Source organism: Prunus mume, linkage group LG2, assembly GCF_029339155.1.
Source record: "Prunus mume cultivar Tortuosa linkage group LG2, ASM2933915v1, whole genome shotgun sequence".
In the NCBI taxonomy this organism is placed as follows: domain Eukaryota; kingdom Viridiplantae; phylum Streptophyta; class Magnoliopsida; order Rosales; family Rosaceae; genus Prunus; species Prunus mume.
In genome coordinates, this window is record NC_142699.1 from 5,828,145 (window position 1) to 5,849,993 (window position 21,849).

The 21,849-nt window shown below is 37.3% G+C and overlaps 1 protein-coding gene and 1 pseudogene across 1 annotated transcript; both read left to right on the top strand.

The window, feature by feature from the left end:
- The first annotated feature begins 247 nt into the window (after nt 1-247).
- On the top strand, nt 248-1,795 carry LOC148919484 (MDIS1-interacting receptor like kinase 2 pseudogene; annotated as a pseudogene).
- Nucleotides 1,796-5,157: 3,362 nt separating this feature from the next.
- On the top strand, nt 5,158-9,583 carry LOC103319932 (uncharacterized). The gene is made up of 2 exons (XM_016792074.2): nt 5,158-8,649; nt 9,021-9,583. Exons 1-2 carry the CDS (start codon nt 5,193-5,195, stop codon nt 9,416-9,418), a joined length of 3,855 nt encoding a protein of 1,284 aa, XP_016647560.2. The 5' UTR covers nt 5,158-5,192; the 3' UTR covers nt 9,419-9,583.
- Nucleotides 9,584-21,849: the final 12,266 nt, after the last annotated feature.

A 21,849-nucleotide genomic window follows, 5' to 3' on the forward strand; every position in this document is an offset into this window, starting at 1 on the left:
ATTCCTATATATGCAAAGTCAGCTTTCACTTGGTATACTCTTGGAATTTTGATCATCTGTTGATCTTCAAAATCTTGAAAAATGCTAGGTTGTTACCAACTGCTTTCTTCTTCTTTTTTGGTTTGTTGTGAAAGTAGTTCTAAAAATTGCAAAGACTTTCCAAGAATATTGTTGGAAGCATAAAAATTATGAATATTGTTTAAGTCATAACTTGCTTGAAGGTAAGATACCTTCAGAAATAAGCAACATGGAGAGTTTGGAGATGCTCAACCTTTCCCACAATAATCTTTCTGGCTTTATTCCAACGAGTTTTGAAGACATGAATGGGTTGTCGTATGTTTACATATCCTACGATGACTTTGAGGGTCCCCTGCCCAACGGCAGTGCATTTCGGAATGCTCTTCCAGAAGCATTGCAGGGGAACAAAGTACTGTGAGCCAACATTGGAGCTCTAAAATCCTTGAAGAAATTTCTTTTTCAATTCTAGATTTTGATGGGAAAACAATGTATGAGGAAATCATAAGGGCGACAGAAGATTTTGATTCCATATATTGCATTGGGACGGGAGGAGATGGAAGTGTTTACAGTTACAGAGCAAATTTTTCATTTGCAACATGGTAGCCATGAAGAAACTCCATCTTCTCCACAATGGCGAGAATAATTTTCAGAAGGAATTCTCCAATGAAATAAGAGCACTAACTGAGATACGACACTGGAACATAATGAAGCTTTATGGTTTCTATTCACATCACCGACACTCGTTTTTGGTGTATGAGTATCTCAAAAGAGGTAGCTTGGCCACAACGCTGAGCAATGATCATGAAGCTAAAGAACTGGGGTGGAGTAAAGGGGTGAATATTGTTAAAGGTTTAGCTAATGCCTTGTCCTACATGCACCACGAGTGCTTGCCACCGATTGTACATTGTGACATATCAAGCAAGAATGTTTTGCTGGATTCTGAATATGAGGCCTGTGTTTCAGATTTTGGTACTACTAAATTTTTAAATCCGGACTCAACTAATTAGACTGCCGCTGCAGGCTCTTATGGCTACATGGCACCAAGTAATGTTTTGACCACTGAAATCTCTGTCTTTTGTACTTGGTGTGTACGATTTATGCATGATACAATTTCTTGTGTGAGCTGTGTCTGAACAGAGCTTGCATATACAATGAAAGTGACCGAGAAGTGCGATGTTTATAGTTTTGGAGTTGTCACACTGGAAATAATTATGGGAAGATATCCAGGAGATGTTTTCTCATCTTTATCATTCGGTGCATCATCGTCATCCTCATCTGCATCACCCGCCCCGGAAATGCCAATTTGGACATTCTGGACCAACGCATCTAGCCACCCACAAAACAAGAAGCAGAGGAGGTGGTGTCTCTTGTGAAGATAGCATTTGCATCCTTGAATCCCAGTCTGCAGTGTCGACCAACGATGAAGAAATTTTCTCAGCTCCTCTCATCAACTCAGAGGCTGCATTTGTCAAAGCCATTGCATATGACAACATTTGGTGAATTGCTTGCTCTTGATGGTTTCGCTACCTGATTAGGATATGTGCTGCTTTCTCCGTATTTCACTTCATTTGTGTCTGCCTTGTTCTAATAGTGTCATCATGCATTTTTGGTATCAGAGAATTCATAGGATTAGGTCCCAACATCACACTTGAGCAACAGATCTATGCTCTGAATGGTACTTTGATTACCGTATCTGAACATGATACAAAAATAAGATGATCCTGTTTAATAAAATATATTGTAGTGATGAACCTTCAACTCTTCTTTTTTCTTTTTCGGTTTGATTTCCTTATTTTGTTTGTTGTGAAACTAGTTCTGAAAAAATCATTTAAACCCTCTAGTCCGACCCTCACAACCAACTGACTCTTGCATTCAGTGCGGACCCAGTCCGAGTCTCAAAATTCACTAAAAATTCATCCTAAACTCCAAAAAATTCAGCAAAAAATGCTACGGACTCTTTGTGTTGTAACATGCATTTTCTTGTTATAACCTCAAATTCATAATTTAACCCAATAAAATTTTATTTCCAAGTTTCTCATAAAACCAAAAATTGAAAACGATTATCAAACAACTTATAAACAATTTTCAATTAATCTTTTATTTGAAAATTGAAAACAATTACCAAACGAGCTTCATATTTTTAATTTTTTTTATAAATAAAAATTAAAAGCTATAAAATAGTTATCAAACTGGCCCTTAGAATGTCACAAATGTTAAATCAAAATTTTGAATAAGAAATTGGAGTAAAATGTATACAGCTATCATTACTTTGAAACTTCAATTCTTCACGTTCATGATGAATATAGATCGTAATAGAAAGAAAGAAAAGAGGATGGTAATCAGTGGCGTCGATGAAAATTACATTGACGAGTTATTCTTCTTCCGATTTGTTGGGTACAGCCAGAGTGAATTAATTTTTCCACTAAAACAAAACAAGAAGCATGCTTTGCTTGACAGGACTACCATTTGCTGTCTTGCAAGCGCACTTCAGTTAAGCATGCTCTGAGAAAATGCTTAGATAAGGGACAAAGACTTCCACTCAGGCTAATCACTTCTGGAATGCTCATGAAATCAGGTCATATAAGCCACAAGTTAGCTCATAATAAATTCATCCGGGACTAAATTCCTGGATAAAAATGCAGATAATGACACAAATAGTGGGTGAAAGTCAAAGCGCTTGAATCAAAATTTAGAATGTCATAAATGTTATCAAAATTTGGAAACATTTTTATTTACCACTTTAACTAACTCAAGGTATATTCTAACCATTATTCTCAATACTTGACACGTATCCATGAGCATAACCATAGTTAACCATTTGATTTGTATTTATGGAACCATGATTATACCCATAGACACATGTCAAATGTTGAGAAGTGTACTGACGATACACTTTAATTTAAAGTGGTGAGCAAAAATGCACCCATCAAAATTTAGGAAATGTGACTAAAATGTATAAAACTATCATTAATTTGAAAATTATTCTTCACGTGATGATTTAGGTCAGGAAGAAAGAAGAAAAAAAAAAGGATGGAAATGAATGGCGTGGATGAAATTACATTGACGAGTTATATAAATTGGCGTATTTTCTTTTGTTTTTTTCCTTTGATGGTCCAAACTCAAAATTACATAGAAAAATGAAATTTGGATTTGCAATAGGTTCTGCTTTTTTCGTGGAAGGCTCATGATTTGCTTTTGACTTGGAGATAAGCAGCCAAAGAAACCGCGGGACATATCAAGCATGAACATTTTTCTGGATTCTGAATATGAGGCCTATGTTTCGGACTTTGGGACTGCTAACTATTTGGCCTATGTTGGGTACAGCCAAAGAACACTGGAGGAACATTGTCTTGGCTCATGCTTTAACAAGGGTGCTTTGTTATTTAGAAATGTTTTTCCTTGTGAGAGGGAAATAACAAATGAAACAATAATTTCATTGGCCAATGCCATGGTTTAACGTTTTGCATGTGTAATGTGTTTTCGGTTCTAGCCACAGTAGAGGAAGGAAGTCAGTGGGAGTTTTCTTTGGCTTTGTGAGAGAGATGTGCAAGTTTGTGAGTTTGGGTTCTTCCCCCATAACTTTTCACTGATCGGTTTTTTATGTTTTTCCAAAGACTCTTCACTGTTCTTTACTCATTTTACTCCTTGATGGCATGTTTATTAATCCGTAATTAGATTAGGAGGAATTGAATTGATGATGAATTGAATTGAGAAGGAGCTGGATTGAGGAGAATTAGATTACAGATTCTTATTCAAGTTGTTTACTAAACCATATGGATTGAGGGAAGTTAGATTTTGAATTCCTATTGAAGTTGTTTACTAAACCATATGGAATTGGGGTATGAGTGATTCTAATTACTAAAATGTCCTCATTGTTGGGTTAAAGTAAATGACAAAAATTTTAAAAATTTCAAATTGTGTGAGGATATAATGGGTAAAGAGATAAATTTCTAATAGGTTTGTTATCTAGGAATTAGAATATCACTTCCCACCTAAGAATTGAATTCCTCCAAAATCAAGAATTCAATTCCTAATTTTGTGTGGGCCCCACCTACTTTGATACCCCATTGAATGTTTTGGGCTTTTTTTTTTATGAGGTTTTGAGGTTGTGTTTGTCTTAAGAAATCAATGACATTTTTGTAATTTTAAAAAAATTAAAAGTCTTTTTATTATGTTGTAAATGGGCTTTGCTTGTATTTCTAAAGTCCATTTCATATATGACTTTTTTTATAATTTGGATTCCTATATTGGGTCTTGAATTTCCCTAAAACTAATTCTTTTTTTATAATTTGGATTCCTATATTGGGTCTTGTATTCCATTCAATTCCTACACAAAATGCAAAATTTCCAAAGAGACGAAGACTCTGACTGCAATCTTTCAAACCCCAAAAGTCTTCCCAAACCGTCTTCCAATTAAGAAAATGAAGACAAAGACTTTGAGTCAAGTCAAGAGTATGGAAGACTCCGAGCTTTGTATAATGGAGAAAAGAAAAGTTACTAACTTATCATACCAACGGGAAAAAGCTACCATACATATAGGAGGGAAAATACACTTCTCTCTTTTCCTGGAAGTAGGAGCGAAACTTCTACTTTCTAGTTTGACATGTGATTTGCATACCTTTTTACGGGAAATGATAGAAGCAGTGTCCATATAGGAATATTATTGGTTTTTATTTTAATTTTCTTTAATATGAAAAGTTGTTAATTTACTATATGCTCCTTATTTAATAAAAAATACTTTTGATATTTTGAATGATTCAGTGTATTTGTGAGCATGAATTATTTGGTCACAAGAAATTACTGACCTTTTTTCTTCTTGTAGTGACCCACTGAACATGCACCAAGAAAATAAAATATATAAAAAAAGTGTCCAGCATATAGTGCATTTCCATCCATTTCATTACTTCGGTGCAGAAAATTAAAAAATTACATTTAAAGAGACAAAGACTTTGACTCGTGTATGGAAGGCTCCATCCATTTCATTATTTGTACAAGTCTTTGTCCATAGAACAAGACAGCGAAAGAGGTACATTGGTAAAAAGAGAATCTGAACCCCTAGGTGATGACTTTAGGGGTTAATTTTCATTTCATTTCATTAGTTCATCCAGAAAATGTAAAATTGGCATTTAAATTTAGAGAATGAGAGACAAAAACTTTGACTCAAAAGAAAAGTGATGATACAAGAGATCCGAAAGACCTATAAGAAAGGCACTGCCCATACGAATAGCACACAAACAATAACCATGAGATCTTTAACTTCTGTTAAAGTATGCTTCCTGGCTTATTGCCTTACCTTGTTGTATGTTTCATCACCAAATTGGGTTGCTTTTGCTTCTAATACTGAAGCAAAGGCTCTTCTCAAATGGAAAGCTAGCTTATTTCAAAACAAGGCCCTCAATATTCTCAACTGGCGGTACCCTCCCAGTCATAATGCCACCAATTCTTCCACCAATCCAAAAGAAAATACAGTCACATGCACTTGGACCGGTGTTTCATGCAACACAGCTGGAAGTGTTAACAAGATAAACCTCTCCACTTGTGGTATACAAGGTACGCTACTTGAGTTTTCATTCTTGTCCTTCCCGAATCTTGAACATCTTGACCTCAACAGGAACAAACTCTTTGATGCCATCCCACCTCAAATCAGTTACCTCTCCAAACTCCACTATCTTGATCTCTCTCTCAATCAATTGTCCGGGAGAATCCCATCAGAAATCGGTCTCCTAAGAAATCTTACCTTTCTCGGTCTCTATGAAAATACATTCTTTGGGGATATTCCCAAGGAAATAGGTAACCTCAAATCCCTTGTGGAGCTATATTTGTATAAGAATAAAATCAATGGTTCAATTCCACGATCACTAGGCAATCTAACAAGCCTTACCCATCTTTATCTCTATACCAATCAACTTTCTGGTTCTATTCCTAAGGAGATAGGTAACATGGAGTCTCTTGAAGATCTAGAGTTGTCCTCCAATACTTTAAGTGGTGTCATCCCTCCAAATATTGGTCACTTAAAAAAGTTAAACACTTTGTACTTGTATACCAATCAACTCTCTGGTTCTATTCCCAAAGAGATAGGGAACTTGAAATCTCTTGTGGATCTACAATTGTATGAGAATCAGCTCAATGGCTCAATTCCAAGATCACTATGCAATCTCACAAGCCTTACCAATCTTTATCTCTATGCTACTCAACTTTCTGGCATTGTTCCCAATGAGATAGGTAACATGAAGAGTCTTGTGATTCTAGACTTGAGTGGGAATCAACTCAGTGGTTCAATTCCAAAATCACTAGGTCATCTAACTAGCCTTACCCTTCTTTATCTCTTTGGCAATAAACTTTCTGGCATTATTCCCAATGAGATATGTAACCTGAAGTCTCTCGTAGATCTACAATTGGCCTTCAACACTTTAACTGGTTTCATCCCTCCAAATATTGGTAACTTAAAAAAGTTAAACACCCTGTACCTGAATACCAATCAACTCTCTGGTTCTATTCCCAAAGAGATAGGTAACATGAAATCTCTTGTGGGGCTATATTTGTATGGGAATAAACTCAACGGTTCAATTCCAAGATCACTAGGTGATCTAACAAGCGTTACCCATCTTTATCTCTATGCCAATCAACTTTCTGGTTCTATTCCTAAGGAGATAGGTCACATGAAGTCTCTTGTAGATTTAGAGTTGTCCTCCAACACTTTAAGTGGTCTAATCCCTCCAAATATTGGTAACTTGAAAAAGTTAAACACTTTGTACTTGCATATCAATCAACTTTCAGGTTTAATTCCCAAGGAAATAGGAAATTTGAAATCTCTGGTGGATCTACAGTTGCATGAGAATCAACTCCGTGGTTCAATTCCTATTTCATTTGGTAACCTCAGCAACTTGGAAATCTTATACTTACGGGATAACCAACTTTCCGGCTCCATCCCCAAAGAGATAGAGAGTCTCAAGAAGTTGATTGGCCTGCAATTGGATAGCAACCAATTTTCGGGTTATTTGCCCCAAAATATTTGCCAAGGTGGAAAACTCACAAACTTTACAGCAAGCACCAATCATTTAACTGGCCCAATCCCCGAAAGCTTGAAAAATTGTACGAGCTTAGTCAGAGTCCGTCTTAACCAGAACCAATTGACAGGCAATATATCTGAAGACTTTGGTGTTTATCCGAATCTTGATTTTATAGATGTAAGTCACAATAACTTGTACGGTGAAATCTCTTACAAGTGGGGGCAGTGCCCACAGTTAAAAACTCTACGACTTGCGGGAAACAACCTTACTGGGAACATACCACCTGAGATTGGAAATGGAACCCAAATTAATGGGTTGGATCTTTCTTTAAATAATTTAGTTGGGATGATTCCAAAGGAATTCGGGAGACTGACTCCTTTGGTGAAGCTGATGTTGAATGGAAATCAGCTTTCGGGCCGTATTCCCTTGGAATTGGGATCATTGATTGATCTTGAATATCTTGACTTGTCAACAAACAAATTCAATGAGTCAATTCCGAGCACTCTAGGTGACTTGTTCAGACTACACTACTTGAATTTGAGCAACAATAAGATGGCTCAAGCAGTTCCAATAAAGTTGGGAAAATTATTTCAATTGACCGACCTGGATTTAAGTCATAACTCACTTGAAGGTAGGATACCATCAGAAATGAGCAACATGGAGAGTTTGGTGTCCCTCAATCTTTCCCACAACAATCTTTCGGGTTTCATACCAACGAGTTTCGAAGACATGTACGGCTTGTCGTATGTTGACATATCCTACAATCACTTGGAAGGTCCCCTACCGAACAGCACTGCATTTCGAAAAGCTCCGCCAGAAGCATTAAAAGGGAACAAAGGATTGTGTGGCAAAGTTGGAGCTCTGCCACCCTGCAATGAACATGGGACAAAAAAGAACCAAAAACGGGTATTTGGAATCACATTCTCCCTTCTAGCAGTATTCGTACTTCTATCTGCTTTCTTTACAATTGTCTTTGTAGTGCAAAGGAAGAAGAAGCATCAGGATAAAGAACAAAACAATATGCATGCAGAAATTTCCTTTTCAGTTTTAAATTTTGATGGAAAATCAATGTATGATGAAATCATAAGGGCAACATCAGATTTTGATTCCACATATTGCATTGGGAAGGGAGGACATGGAAGCGTCTATAGAGTGAATTTGTCATCTGGAGACATAGTGGCTGTGAAGAAACTTCATCCGCTATGGGATGGCGAGACAGAATTTCAGAAGGAGTTCTTGAATGAAGTAAGGGCACTCAGTGAGATTAGACATCGGAATATTGTGAAGCTCTATGGTTTCTGCGCACATAAACGACACTCGTTTTTGGTGTATGAGTATCTTGAAAGAGGTAGCTTGGCTGCAATGTTGAGCAAAGATGAAGAAGCAAAAGAGTTGGGGTGGAGTAAAAGGGTGAATATTGTTAAAGGCTTAGCTCATGCCTTGTCTTACATGCACCACGATTGCTTGCCACCGATTGTACATCGTGACATCTCAAGCAAGAACATTTTGTTGGATTCTGAATATGAGGCATGTGTTTCAGACTTTGGCACTGCTAAGTATTTAAATCCAGACTCAACTAATTGGACTGCCGCTGCAGGCACATATGGCTACATGGCACCAGGTAATGTTGTTATTCTCTGTTCTATGTATTTAACACTTTAAGCTTTTGTTTTTAGACCAATGCTTCAGTTTTCTCACTTGTTTTATTTTAAAAATATATATAACAATTAGATATTTTTGTGGTGAATGGTGATCAAAACTTTTTAAATTAATCGTTGCTTTTCTTTTTCATCATCCAGCTTTTACTAAATTCTTTTGGGTATGCCATTCTTGTTAGTTTTAAAAAAGAACTGAATTTCCTCGAATTAGATTGGAAAATAGTCACTTCCCTTCTGTCCTTTTTCTCATAGGCAATGTTTTGAACACTGAAATCTCAGTGTTTTGTACGATTTATTCATAATACAATTTCTTTTATGAGCTTTTTATTAGCAGAGCTTGCATATACAATGGAAGTGAACGAGAAGTGCGATGTTTATAGCTTTGGAGTTGTCACACTGGAAATAATTATGGGATGCCATCCAGGAGATGTTGTCTCATCTTTATCATCTGGGGCGTCATCGTCGTCCTCACCTGCATCACCTTTTTATGATGAAATGCCAATTTCAGATGTTCTGGACCAACGCATCTCCCCGCCTACAAATCAAGAAGCAAGGGAGGTGGTCTCTATTGTGAAGATGGCATTTGCATCATTGAATCCCAGTCCGCAGTCTCGTCCAACAATGAAGAAAGTTTCTCAGCTACTCTCATCAACTCAGAGGCTGCATTTGTCAAAACCATTACATATGACAACGTGTGGTGAATTGTTTGCTCTTGATGGATTCACTACCTGATCAGGACATGTACGCTGCTTTTCTGTATTTGACTTCATTTGTGTCTGCCTTGTTCTTATTCTTCTTAGATGTTTGGCTTATTTGTATTCTGCTTCATTCTGTCTTTAGGCTCAGCTTCAATAATGGTTACTGGTATATAGAAATGTTTTTCCTTTTATGTATGTAGTATGTATGTCTCATGTTACCACCTAAAGTATTATGAATATGTTATTGCAATCTTGCAATTAGCCCAACTCTGTCAAACATTTCGTTAAAAATTCAGTCATGGTGCTATGTTCTGATGTAAAAGAATAGCGAACGCACACCCAAACTGCAACAAAATCATAACTTAGAGGGCAATTAATGTGATGAATCAATATTTTTTTTGGAGGGACACATTGACACGCGACACAAAATTCAAGTGATATGAGTGTAATTCCCTTTTTTATACTTTAAACTTCATCCGAGTTTAGTTTCAAAAGAAAAACTTGGTTGAAGTTTGGATGGTTAGTTCAATATACAAAATGACGTTTTTCCTTGATAGCCCAAAATCAAAATAACATAGAAAATTAAATTTAGGATCTGCTATAGCTTTTGGTGGAAGAAGGCTCGTGATCTGTATGTACACCGGGACATATCAAGCAAGAACAATTTGCTGGATTCTGAATTTGAGGCATGTGCTTTGGACTTTGGCACTGCTAAGTTTTTCTATATTTCAGTTTATGTCTGCGTTCTTCGACTTGTTAAATCTGTTGCGTTATTGTAATTAAATCTGTAATCTATCTTATGCCCAGGCTCATACTTTAACAAAGGTGCTTCGGACTTAGAAATGTTTTTCCTTGTGGGAAGGGAAAAAAATGAAACAAATATTTCTATGTTTTTCCATTGGCCTACTTGGCAAAAGAATAAACAAATAAATCTTTGTCAAGACTTAAGAAAGAATCTTCCTCATATTCATATGAAGGGAGCCTTATGTCACGCAAATAGTAACCTTTCACTTTCCATTAATTTCAATTCAGTAATTCCAATATTTTTTCTCCCAAAAACATCACAGTCGAGGTACCCTTGATCAGGGGAAAGTCTATGAGAAAGCTGTACATACTAAAAAACAAACAGAATCGAATTAGTTTTTTAGTCATGTACGCATTGAGTTGAATGACTCCTTTAATAAGTTATCTTGTCAATTCTTAGTTTAAAAACCATTGCACACGCTCATTTTAAGACTTAGTACATAGCAGCCAAGTCGAGGATAGCTTAGTCTTCTTCATCTACTCATTATGCAATAGCTAAAGACAACTAATATAGAGGTTTTTCTATTTAAACCATGCAGCCAATGAGCTCTAGTCTAGTGGAAAAGGGTCTTGACTTGCATACAAAAGGTTTCAAGTTCGAACCTCCATAGCATCTTGGTTTTGTGTATATGTGAGAAACCTTCATCCCCTAGGCCCCGTTTGGTTCTTAGGAAATGAGGCTTGGGGATGGGAAATCTTGATTTCCCATGTTTGGTAAGTCCAGGCATGGAAAATCGTTGCCTTGCACATGGGAAAGTAGAGGGAAACTGAAGCCCTCCTCCCCCCTTGGGTTTTGTTTTCATGACCATATTGTCCCTATTAACAATTTAGAATTATAATATAGCATTAAATGCATTGTCTTTTTATTTGATTTCATTTGGGTATAATTAAAAAATTAAACAAACTATGTTTTACATTCCTACACAAACCAAACATATGAAAGGAAATAAAGTGGTATTTCTTAGTTACTTTCCAATAATTACCAAATATGGGAAAAGAATCTCCATTTCTCGTCCTTTGAGAAATGACATGGAAAGTGATTTCCCCTCAGATTCGTTCCGTGAACCAAAGTGATTTCACATTAAACCCCTACAAATATCCAAGTTCAACCAACAAAAATGTTTTGCACACTAATGTCTTAATTATTTATGGCAAACAAAGTTGTAGGAAACAAATTTAACCTCAATTATGTCGGGAGCATTTTTGCTCACCACTTTAACCCAAAGTGTATGTTCACCACCCTTCTCAATACTTGACATGTGTCCATAAGCATACCCGTAGTTAACTTTTTGCTTTGATTTATATAACTGTAGTTATGCTTATGAACACGTGTCAAGTATTAAGAAGATTGGTGAGGATACACCTTGAGTTAACGTGGTGAGCAAAAATATCAGCCTCTATGAAATTTTAAACTAGAATTTAAATGTGTTAGAAAATATTGGTTGGTGAACTTGAATATTTACAGGGTTTTATTAAAAGAATCTATGAATATATGATAGAACTCTTGTTCTTGACTCATGGGTCATAATAATAGGAAGGAGAAAAGGGCATTCAAGTATCAACCTCATTTCACTGAAGTTCAGGAGCGACAAAATGCAAACTTTCCAATTTTAACATTACAGATAACAGACAAAGACTGAGGGAAGATATATAGAGATAATTGTGTGCTTCTTTCCTATATTTCAATGTGTCAGGCTTCTAATATTTTGTAGTTTTTTATTTATTCAAAAACGATAATAGTAATTCATTCATCTAAGTGTAAGTTTACATCATTCTCTAGGATTGGGGATAGTCAATCCGGGGCCAAAGCACCCCATTCATAGCCACCAACAAAATTTGTTTACACCATAATCAACCGAGCATGTCCAGTCTCAAAACAACTAGCACCAAGGCAGACACGCCTTCTCTCCTGCCGAAGGAAGACACTCTTCCGAGGTGCCAAGCACCTGCCGAAACTCCCGACTGCCGAAGCTCATAAATTGCTAAACCTAATTCTCATGACACGTGTCACCACCGCGGCGACTTGCACAAAGTCCCACATCGGAAATCTACACCAACCTCCCACTTTCACTTCCCTATAAAAAGGGAACAGTACCCTAGTAAGAGGGGTGACTACTTTTCCTACTTTTTACTATTACTCTGCAAAAGTTACCATTTTTAGCTGACTTAAGCATCGGAGAGCCTTCGGCCGGCACCACACCGGTGTCCGAAGCTTAACAACTGCTTCTCCCATTTTTGTCTTCTGCAGGCTAGCCTTTCTGAAGGTCCGGACCCTCTCCCTGCTGAAGGCAAATCCCTTTTATTTTCTCTAAGTTGATCATCTCCGAAAAAGAGCATCAACAAAATTCACTGCAACACCAGCAACCGAATGAGCTACTTTATTACTGCAGCGAGGTACAAAAGAAAAAGAGAGAGCTGCAAACTCCTTGGTCAAAATACTGACATCATGAAGGATGCCATCAAACATCGTGTTAGGCGTGGCGCCGTTGAGTATGGAATCGATCATAATCTCAGAGTCCGACTCAATAATCACCATACAATGTCACAAATGTTATCAAAATTTGGAAATATTTTTTATCACCATTTTAACTCAATGTGTATTATAACCATCATTCTCAACACTTGACATGTATCTATGGGCATAACCATAGTTAACTCTTTGATTTGTATTTGTGGAACCATGATTATACCCATAGACACATGTCAAGTGTTGAGAAGTGTAGTGATGATACACCTTGAGTTAAAGTAGTGAGCAAAAATACACCCTTAAATTTTAGGAAATGGGACTATAATGTATACAACTATCATTACTTTGAAACTCATTCTTCACGTGATGATTTAGGTCAGAAAGAAAGAATAAAAGGATGGAAATGAATGGCATGGATGAAATTACATTGACGAGTTATTCCTCTTCAGATTTGTCGGGGACAGCTAGAGTGGATGAATTTTTCCAGTAAAGCAAAGCAAGAAGCATGTTTTGTTTGAATTGTTCTAGTCGTGACAGGACTATACCATTTCCTCTGTCTGGCTCGCGCCTTTCAGGGTTAATCATGCTTTGAGAAAATGCAAAAGTTGCAATTCCAACTTTAAAGAAAAGGGACAAAGACTTTCAGTGTGAAAACTCCAAACCGTTGTTACTTAGAAATGTTTTCCCTTGACAATAATTTCATTGCCCAATGCCATGGTTTAACGTTCTGTATGTATAATGTGTTTTCGGTTCTAGCCACAGTGGAGGAAGTAAGTCAGTGGGAGTTTTCTTTGGCTTTGTGAGAGAGATGTGCAAGTTTGTGAGTTTGGGTTCTTGATGACTTTTCACTGATCTGTTTTTTATGTTTTGCCAAAGACTCTTCACTGTTCTTTACTCGTTACTCCTTGTAAAATCGCATAAATATCCAACCCACTTTCTGTAAAACTAAGTCGTTGTGGCCACAACGACCCATGTGAAGTGACAGCCACTCCCAGCTCTCTTTAGCCTTCTGTCTAGCGCATACGACGATCCACCAATAACATCCAATCAAGCTCTCACTTCTATCAATAGTTCCAACACGAAATGCAAAATTTCCAAAGAGACGAAGACTCTTACTCAAGGGTGTGAAAACCCCAATAGTCTTCCCAAACCGTCTTCCAATTAAGAAAATGAAAAAAAATTGGAAAGACCTTTCCAAGTCTTGAACTTTGAAGACACGGATTTTATTGTGGAAAAGAGAATAGGCCACATAATAAAATCATGAGACTTGGATTTTATGATTGTGCTCTCTAGCAGATCTACACAAACATTTTTTTTTTTTTTTTTGGGGGTTACAACAACAATGAAACCTTTGACTTGTTATAAAGTATGCTCTCTAGCTTTTGCCTTCTCTTGTATGTTCAGCTTCTTTCATCACCAACATCACTAGGTGATTTGACAGACCTCACTATTCTCTATCTCTATAATAACATTGTTTCCCTCTTTTCGGCAAGGTGGCTGACGGAAGGAATTTTTTGTCATTATTCTCTTAGATTGCATAAGCGTGCCACCACCAAGCCACTAGTTGGCTTGAATGGAAAAAGTTGGATTATGTGTTCACACTTTTGACTTTGACCAAGCATGGAACCTCCTCTTGGTCTAGGTTCTTTCACTTCCTCGGGGTCGAAGATGGTTAGGTCTCGTATGGGTATTTTAAAGATTTTTTGGGTTTTAATGATAATGTGGCAAATTAAATTAAAAGTGGATTAAACTAAATAACAAGAAAGTAAATGTAAAAATAAGATCGAAGCAACAATAAATGTAACTTTAAGTAAGAATGAAACCAGAACGATATGAACAACAAAGGCGATAAAATAAATAAATATGAAATCAAATTAAACTTAAAGTAAATTCGATAACAAAAAGTAAAACAATAAACTTGAATCTTAAAACAACGTAATGAAAAATGCAAGAAATTAAGGTTACACTAACGAAAGGGAAGAACCGATCTAGTCTACTTGCTTAGAAAATAAAAACCTAGTCTAGGGATAGAAAAGTGAAAGACAAAAAGTAGGTTTTTGTGTCTAATGTTGGGGTCCCCTTTGAGTTGATTAAGGTATATGCCAATGTGGCAACCATAAGCGATCAAAGAAGAGCTATATGCATGTAGAGTTTTTATTAAAAAAAATAGCCAAAATATAACCTGTACTTTCATAAATGTCAATTTTTATAAAAACTTTCAAAAGTAGAGAAAAACCCACTTGAATAGGCTTAATTCCCTCAAAACAAAACCCACGTAAACCTAAAAGGCAAAACCCTATTACATAAAACTGTGAGAATATTTAATATTTAATTTTATTTAGATCATTTTGTTGATTTTTTTGGTTATGCATACAAATATTCAAGTAAATTTATAGTGAATATGTTCGGATATTGTAAACAAATATTCAAGTAAAAAGAAATTTTTATAGCAAAATTTAATGGTTTTATACATGCACCGATTCAAGATATAAAGATTTATTGGTGCGATAGAAGGGGATGCCTGGGGTGTGATTCAAGCAGTCCTTATTCTTGAAAATAAATCGGCTTTTTAACAAATAATGGTTTGCAGATTGCTATTGTAACAGACAGTAGTTAGTTAAGTCTTGCCTTTTTTTAAAAAAGTAAGGTTTTAGCAAAAAAAAAAATTTCGCTTTTGGAAAAGTCAAAACTTTTCAAAAATGAAAAACCTCTCAACTTTCAAATCAAAACATGCAAATGTAAAGGATTCTTAGAAATCCAAAAATAAATAAGGACAATTTTGTCCATTTTGGCTTCTTTTACAAAATTTCCCTCTCATTTGTGTTTTTCCAAAGTCTCCCTTTTTTTTTAGGGTTAATGACAGTTTGATACCCTATGGTTACACTCTTAAGACATGTTAGTCCTTATCTTTTCAATTTTGCAATAACATCAGTTTTTAAATTTATTCTGATGTGGTTCTATTGTTAGGTTTCCGTCAAATCTCTTCGTTACTTGCCTACGTGGCACTATGGGTTCCACATATATATATATTTTAATTTTAATATGAATAAAGTATTAAAAAACCTAAAAAACAAATAAGACAAAAAATTAAAAAATAAATCTCTCTCTCTCTCTCTCTCTCTCTCTCACCTCTTTCATTTGAACCCATTTATGGAACCCTAGCCATTTCCAACCCGCCACCCAATTCCACCGTCGATCTTAGTCTCCTCCTTAACCCATCTTTTCAGGCGATATTAGATGAGTTGTGCTTTGCAATTTTCTGTCTTTATCTCGCTACAACTCTAATCTCTCTCTCACTCCACTTTCTTAGGTTTTGGTTTGTTTATTGAATTTCTGGGCTTGGTTCTGGTTTTGTTTATTGATGAATAGGTCTGGGTGGGGGCTAGAAATCTGGGATAGAAATCGGGAGGAAGAAGGGGAGAATAAATCTTGGGGGGGAGGGGGGGGGAGAAGAAATCAGGATAGAGAGAGAGAGAGAGAGAGACAGAGAGAGAAATCTGGATGGAACCTCTGACTCCCTCCTCTTCTTCGTATGGTCAAGTGAAAGGAGGAGAAGTGTCATCACAAGCTTTATATGGAAGTTCCATGGCAGATATTAGAGACGATATACAACAAAGAAAGCCTGAAACTTCCAAATCTGTGGCAAAGAAGCTTCATTTGTTCATCTCTGACAGTTTCTTAAAATACCCATTCGCTGAAATTATTCACTACCTTGATCAAGCTTTTTTCCATCAATTCAATCCAATTATATACAGGCCAAAAAGAAGAGCAAAAATATAACTGACTCTGTTCTAGCATTCTACTACAAATGAAAACAAGTTTCATGAAGGTGACTTTTGATTGAAAGAAAACCAAGCTCAACAAGGGGAGAAGAAATCTGGGATAGAGAGAGAAATCGGGAAGAAGGGGAGAAGAAATCTAGGATAGGGAGAGAGAGAAATCGAGAAGAAGGGGAAAAAAAATCTTGGGGGTAGAAAAATTGGGGATGGAGAGAGAGATTTATTTTTTAATTTTTTTTGGTTGTTTAATATTTTATTCATATTTTAATCAATTTAAAATTAAAAAAGAAAAAGAAAATGTGGGACCCATAGTGCCACGTAGGCAACTAACGGAAAGAACTGATGGAAACTTAACAGTGGAACCACATTATAATAAATTTAAAAGACTGGGGTATGTTATTATAAAAATTAAAAAAATAGAAATTAACATGTCTTAAGGGTGTAACCTATGTTGCACGGACACTCTGAAATGATGGAGTGTCGGAGTGTCGGACACGCCGATACGCCGACACGCCGACACGGCTCCGACACGCCTTCAGCACAGTCAACGGCTCCGACACGGTCAAGACACGGCTCCGACACGGCAGGGACCAGATTGAAATTTTGAAAATAAAAGTAGGGGTCTAAATGTGATTTTTGAAACTTTAGTAGACTGATTTGAAATAATTTTAAAAAGATGGGTTAAAAGTGGAAAAATAAATTTTTAAATCTAAATGAATCTCACGAAAGTATCAGCCAGCCACTTCACTTCATTTCTTCCGTTGCAGCAGCTCTTCTCCTCTTCTCCAACTTTTGCAAAGGCGAGTCTTTTTGCAATTTTTTTTCCTTTGTTTTCAAATGCTTTTATTTATGTTTTATATTTTCTTTTCTTATGTCCCTCCATAATAGTAGAAGAGTTGGACTTGGTGGTGAGGTGAAGATTCTTTTCTTCTGTTTTTTTGAAGAGAAACGCAACAAGGACGATTCTTTTTTATGGTGTATTAATTATTATTTATGGATGATGAACAATGAGTTATTTGTTTTGTTTTATGGTATTAAGAATTAATTAAGCAAAAAAAAAAAGTATTGATAATTAATTATTATTTTAATTGCCGTGTTCGTGTCCTAATTTTTAAAGAATTTTCATGTCACCGTGGCGCGTTCCTGTGTCCCGTGCAGTGTCATGCAACATAGGGTGTAACTACATAGTACTAAACTGTAATTAACCTTTTTTTTTTAATTATCCAAGACCAGAAAACTCAGCAGCACATTTTCATGTTTTAGTGGAAGATCTTATGCAATTTCCGCATAAAAATAATGACGTCCCGTGACGGAACCCATCATAATCCCACAACTTAGGGATGCACACTAGGTGCGGGGTCCATAAGAAATTGAATCTAAGCTCGATACCTGTGAGGACCCGCCCGAATTTTTCACAAAACACGAGATGAATCCTGCGGAGACCCGGCATCACACCCATGCCGGGTTCACTCCTTATAAAGGTAACCTCCTTCTTCAAAAGGAGTAAGGGCATGAGACTTTCTGCCGAAAATTCGCCAGAGTCTCTCCGTAGTTTGAACATTTCCCAAAATTTCCACCTGCATAAAACAGAGTTTTATAACCCAACCGACAGCACGCACAATGTAATAACATGCAATTCAACTAATTGGCCTCTGGCCTTCAAATATTCACCAAAAAGATCTACCAACAAAGTCTTTAGATAAAAATTTCCTGAAACATGGCAAGAACAAGCTCAAACACACTTATAATTGCCGAAAGCAAAACTCACCACTAACTTTCCCCAATCCAACAAACGAGGTTTTAACATGCATCAATTATCATCTATAAATTATCACCATTTATTCCAGGGCCTCAGCCCATTATATCACACACTTTAATCAATAGTACACCTACACAACCCTCCCTTAACCAACCGGGAGTAAACATTTATACATGTACAAGGTCCTCTCAAAGGACAATCTCACGATTTCAATCCCGAATCAAAAACCACATATACACATATATGGATATATATATAATAACACACACCTCTCACCATCATTACGTACCAGAGGAAACAATCCAACAGGGGATCGTTTGATTAGTCCACATGGCGAGCAATCCCTCAATTCACTATGCGTCTAGGCGAGCCGTCCAAGCGGGACTAACTCTCGGCCCACGTGCGGACGAAGAATCAAGACCCGTGCGCTGTAGACGATCATACGCACGCAGACTACCCGATCAAGGGTCTACGGTAACACCCGTTCAGGTATGCCCGGGTATCTACACATTCACAGATCCATATCCATTTCCATGTATCAAGTATCCAAAGGGAGGTACATGTGATGCGCACATCATGTCTGGAAACAATCCAACGGATTGTTAACTAGCTCACAATTATCCGGCCCTCGACGGCCATGTGCTAGGAACGAGCCGTCCAAGCGGGACTAATTCTTAGTCGCACGCACGGTAGATAAAATCAAAGCATGCGTCGAAAACCAATCCTACACGCGCAGACTACCACCCCTCAGGGTCCACGGCAACATCTCGTCAAGGATGCCCCGTATTTCAACATATCCAAACCATATCATAATATTCCCGGCATCCCACAATTCCAGGATCCGTAACCAAGAAAGCCCACACGCTCGAAACACGGCACATGTGTGAATAGTAACCAGGGAAGGTACGTATGATGGTGGAGTTCGTAACCCTTATCACAACATTATAAAATGATATTTTCTTCCTTAATTCAATTGTGCCAAACCTCTATATCTTTCGGATATATCATAATTCTAAATCAGATAAAAACACATTGAAATATTAACACTTCCTTTCCAAGGCATCGTATTAAGAAGACATCCGAAGGGCCTGGGCAAACTCCGACGGGCCTGGGCAAAATAAATCAATCTCCGACGGGCCTGGGCAAAATAAATCTCAAACATAAAACCCATAACCGAAGAGGTATTTAAGATAGTGCGTATAGCACTTCAAACTGACAATCTATACTCTTTTCATACCTTTATAAATACATACAAAAATATATATATTAATTTCTAATATTGTAAGCACCTCAACGACAATTCACAGGGTGGCACTTATAGTGCCCTCAAGCATCTTTATAACATACTAATATATATTTAAATATAATCCACTATTGCATCAACCTCAACCCCAAAATATAACATCCAATAAACCCCCAATTTATCACCATAAATTGATATCCTAATCCCACATAATCAATATCACTCAACAACTCTCAAGACCTGTCACTAGGGTCATTATAATCTTCCTAGGAAGGTAACACTACCTAGGAAGTCTCACGGTCAACTCAGGGTCAAACTACCCAGTCTCGATTAAACGAGCCCCTAGGTCTACGACCTTCAATTTCCGATCCGACAGTTCCTATAGGTCCTACAAGGTCTAGGACACATGTGCTCCAAGTTTAATCCGGATCGGAAGGTCAGATCCCTCACGATCGGACGATCGAACGGTTACTAAAACCCTAACCCTAGGGTTGGCTTATCCGGAGTATCCGGGACTCCGTTTTACGATCCGTCGAATCCTATACGATCCTAGTACTGCCTAGATCAACATATTAGAATCTCAGGACCATCCAACGGTCCAAACCTAACAAACCCGGAAAATACGCAACATGCGATATCCGTTCGGAACCCTAACGATATCCAAATTGAAATCCGAGCACACCTACGCGCTCGTGACATCGAGAGGATCGCAGTGGGACAAAAATACCCCTCAGCTACAGTGCCCACACGCCGCCACACGCGCCGGCAGCTCGTGGGTGTCCAAAGCGATATCGCATCGCTGGAAAATCTTAGAATCTCGTGCCAAGACTCCTACCCTAGGTAATACACCTAATTTGGAGTCACTTTTGTTCTTGGGCATACCCCAAAAATTGACCGGAGGTGGCCGAATCGCGATCGCAAAACCGGCCGAAACCTAAATCGAAAATCGGATGATCTACACTCAAAATTGATGCAATCCTACCCAACCATCAGCTAGATCATGAAAAATAGGTAGGAATTCATACCTCAATCACTAGAAACGGTGGCCGGAGGAGGGAAATCGAGCCGTGAAGTTTACTGTCAAAGCGCGATTCCGAGCTTTTTGGATTCGGCCGTTCTTGCCGTCGGGGATGGTCGGGAAAGGTTCTGGGGTGACGGTTCGAACCCGACCGGTCAGTGGCGGTGGTGCCGTGGCGTGTGACCCAAAAATGGCGTCGGTGAGCGATTGCTCGGGAGCGAGAGAGAGAGAGAGAGAGAGAGAGAGAGAGAGAGAGAGAGAGAGAGAGAGAGAGAGATTTTATTAAAAACCCATTTCGAAATATTTACGATTATGCCACTGAGGGTATTTTGATCGTATCTCTCTCGTCACAACTCCAATTCGAGCCCACTACGTGTCTACGGACTCATCTCGCCGTGCTCTACGCTACGGTACTGTTGAAATTTCCAAATTCCATCCCGATCAAAAAGTCAACTCTCAACCTCACAAAATATTCTAGGGGCAAAATGGTCCTTTTATATGAATAAATTAATATTCACCAATTTCTTTAGGATCGGGTCGTTACAATGGTCCTTTTACTCCGATCTGTTTTGCAGGGAGAAAGAGAAGCGGAGAAGACGAAGGAATCTTTGCGAATATTCTCGTGGGGAAAATCATTCCCTCCAACAACCTCAAATTCATAATTTGACCCAATAAAATTTTATTTCCAAGTTTCTCATAAAACCAAAAATTGAAAACGATTATCAAACAACTTATAAACAATTTTCAATTAATCTTTTATTTGAAAATTGAAAACAATTACCAAACGAGCTTCATATTTTTAATTTTTTTTATAAATAAAAATTAAAAGCTAAAATAGTTATCAAATTGGCCCTTAGAATGTCACAAATGTTAAATCAAAATTTTGAACAAGAAATTGGAGTAAAATGTATACAACTATCATTACTTTGAAACTTCAATTCTTCACGTTCATGATGAATATAGATCGTAATAGAAAGAAAGAAAAGAGGATGGTAATCAGTGGGCGTCGATGAAAATTACATTGACGAGTTATTCTTCTTCCGATTTGTTGGGTACAGCCAGAGTGAATTAATTTTTCCACTAAAACAAAACAAGAAGCATACTTTGCTTGACAGGACTACCATTTGCTGTCTTGCAAGCGCACTTCCAGTTAAGCATGCTCTGAGAAAATGCTTAGGTAAGGGACAAAGACTTCCACTCAGGCTAATCACTTCTGGAATGCTCATGAAATCAGGTCATATAAGCCACAAGTTAGCTCATAATAAATTCATCCCGGACTAAATTCCTGGATAAAAATGCAGATAATGACACAAATAGTGGGTGAAAGTCAAAGCGCTTGAATCAAAATTTAGAATGTCACAAATGTTATCAAAATTTGGAAATATTTTTATTTAC

Coding starts and splice junctions, on each gene's coding strand:
- LOC103319932 (XM_016792074.2), top strand. CDS start 5,193: ATGATACAAGAGATCCGAAAGACCTATAAGAAAGGCACTGCCCATACG. Junction 8,650..9,020: donor ATATGGCTACATGGCACCAG/GTAATGTTGTTA, acceptor TTTTATTAGCAG/AGCTTGCATATACAATGGAA.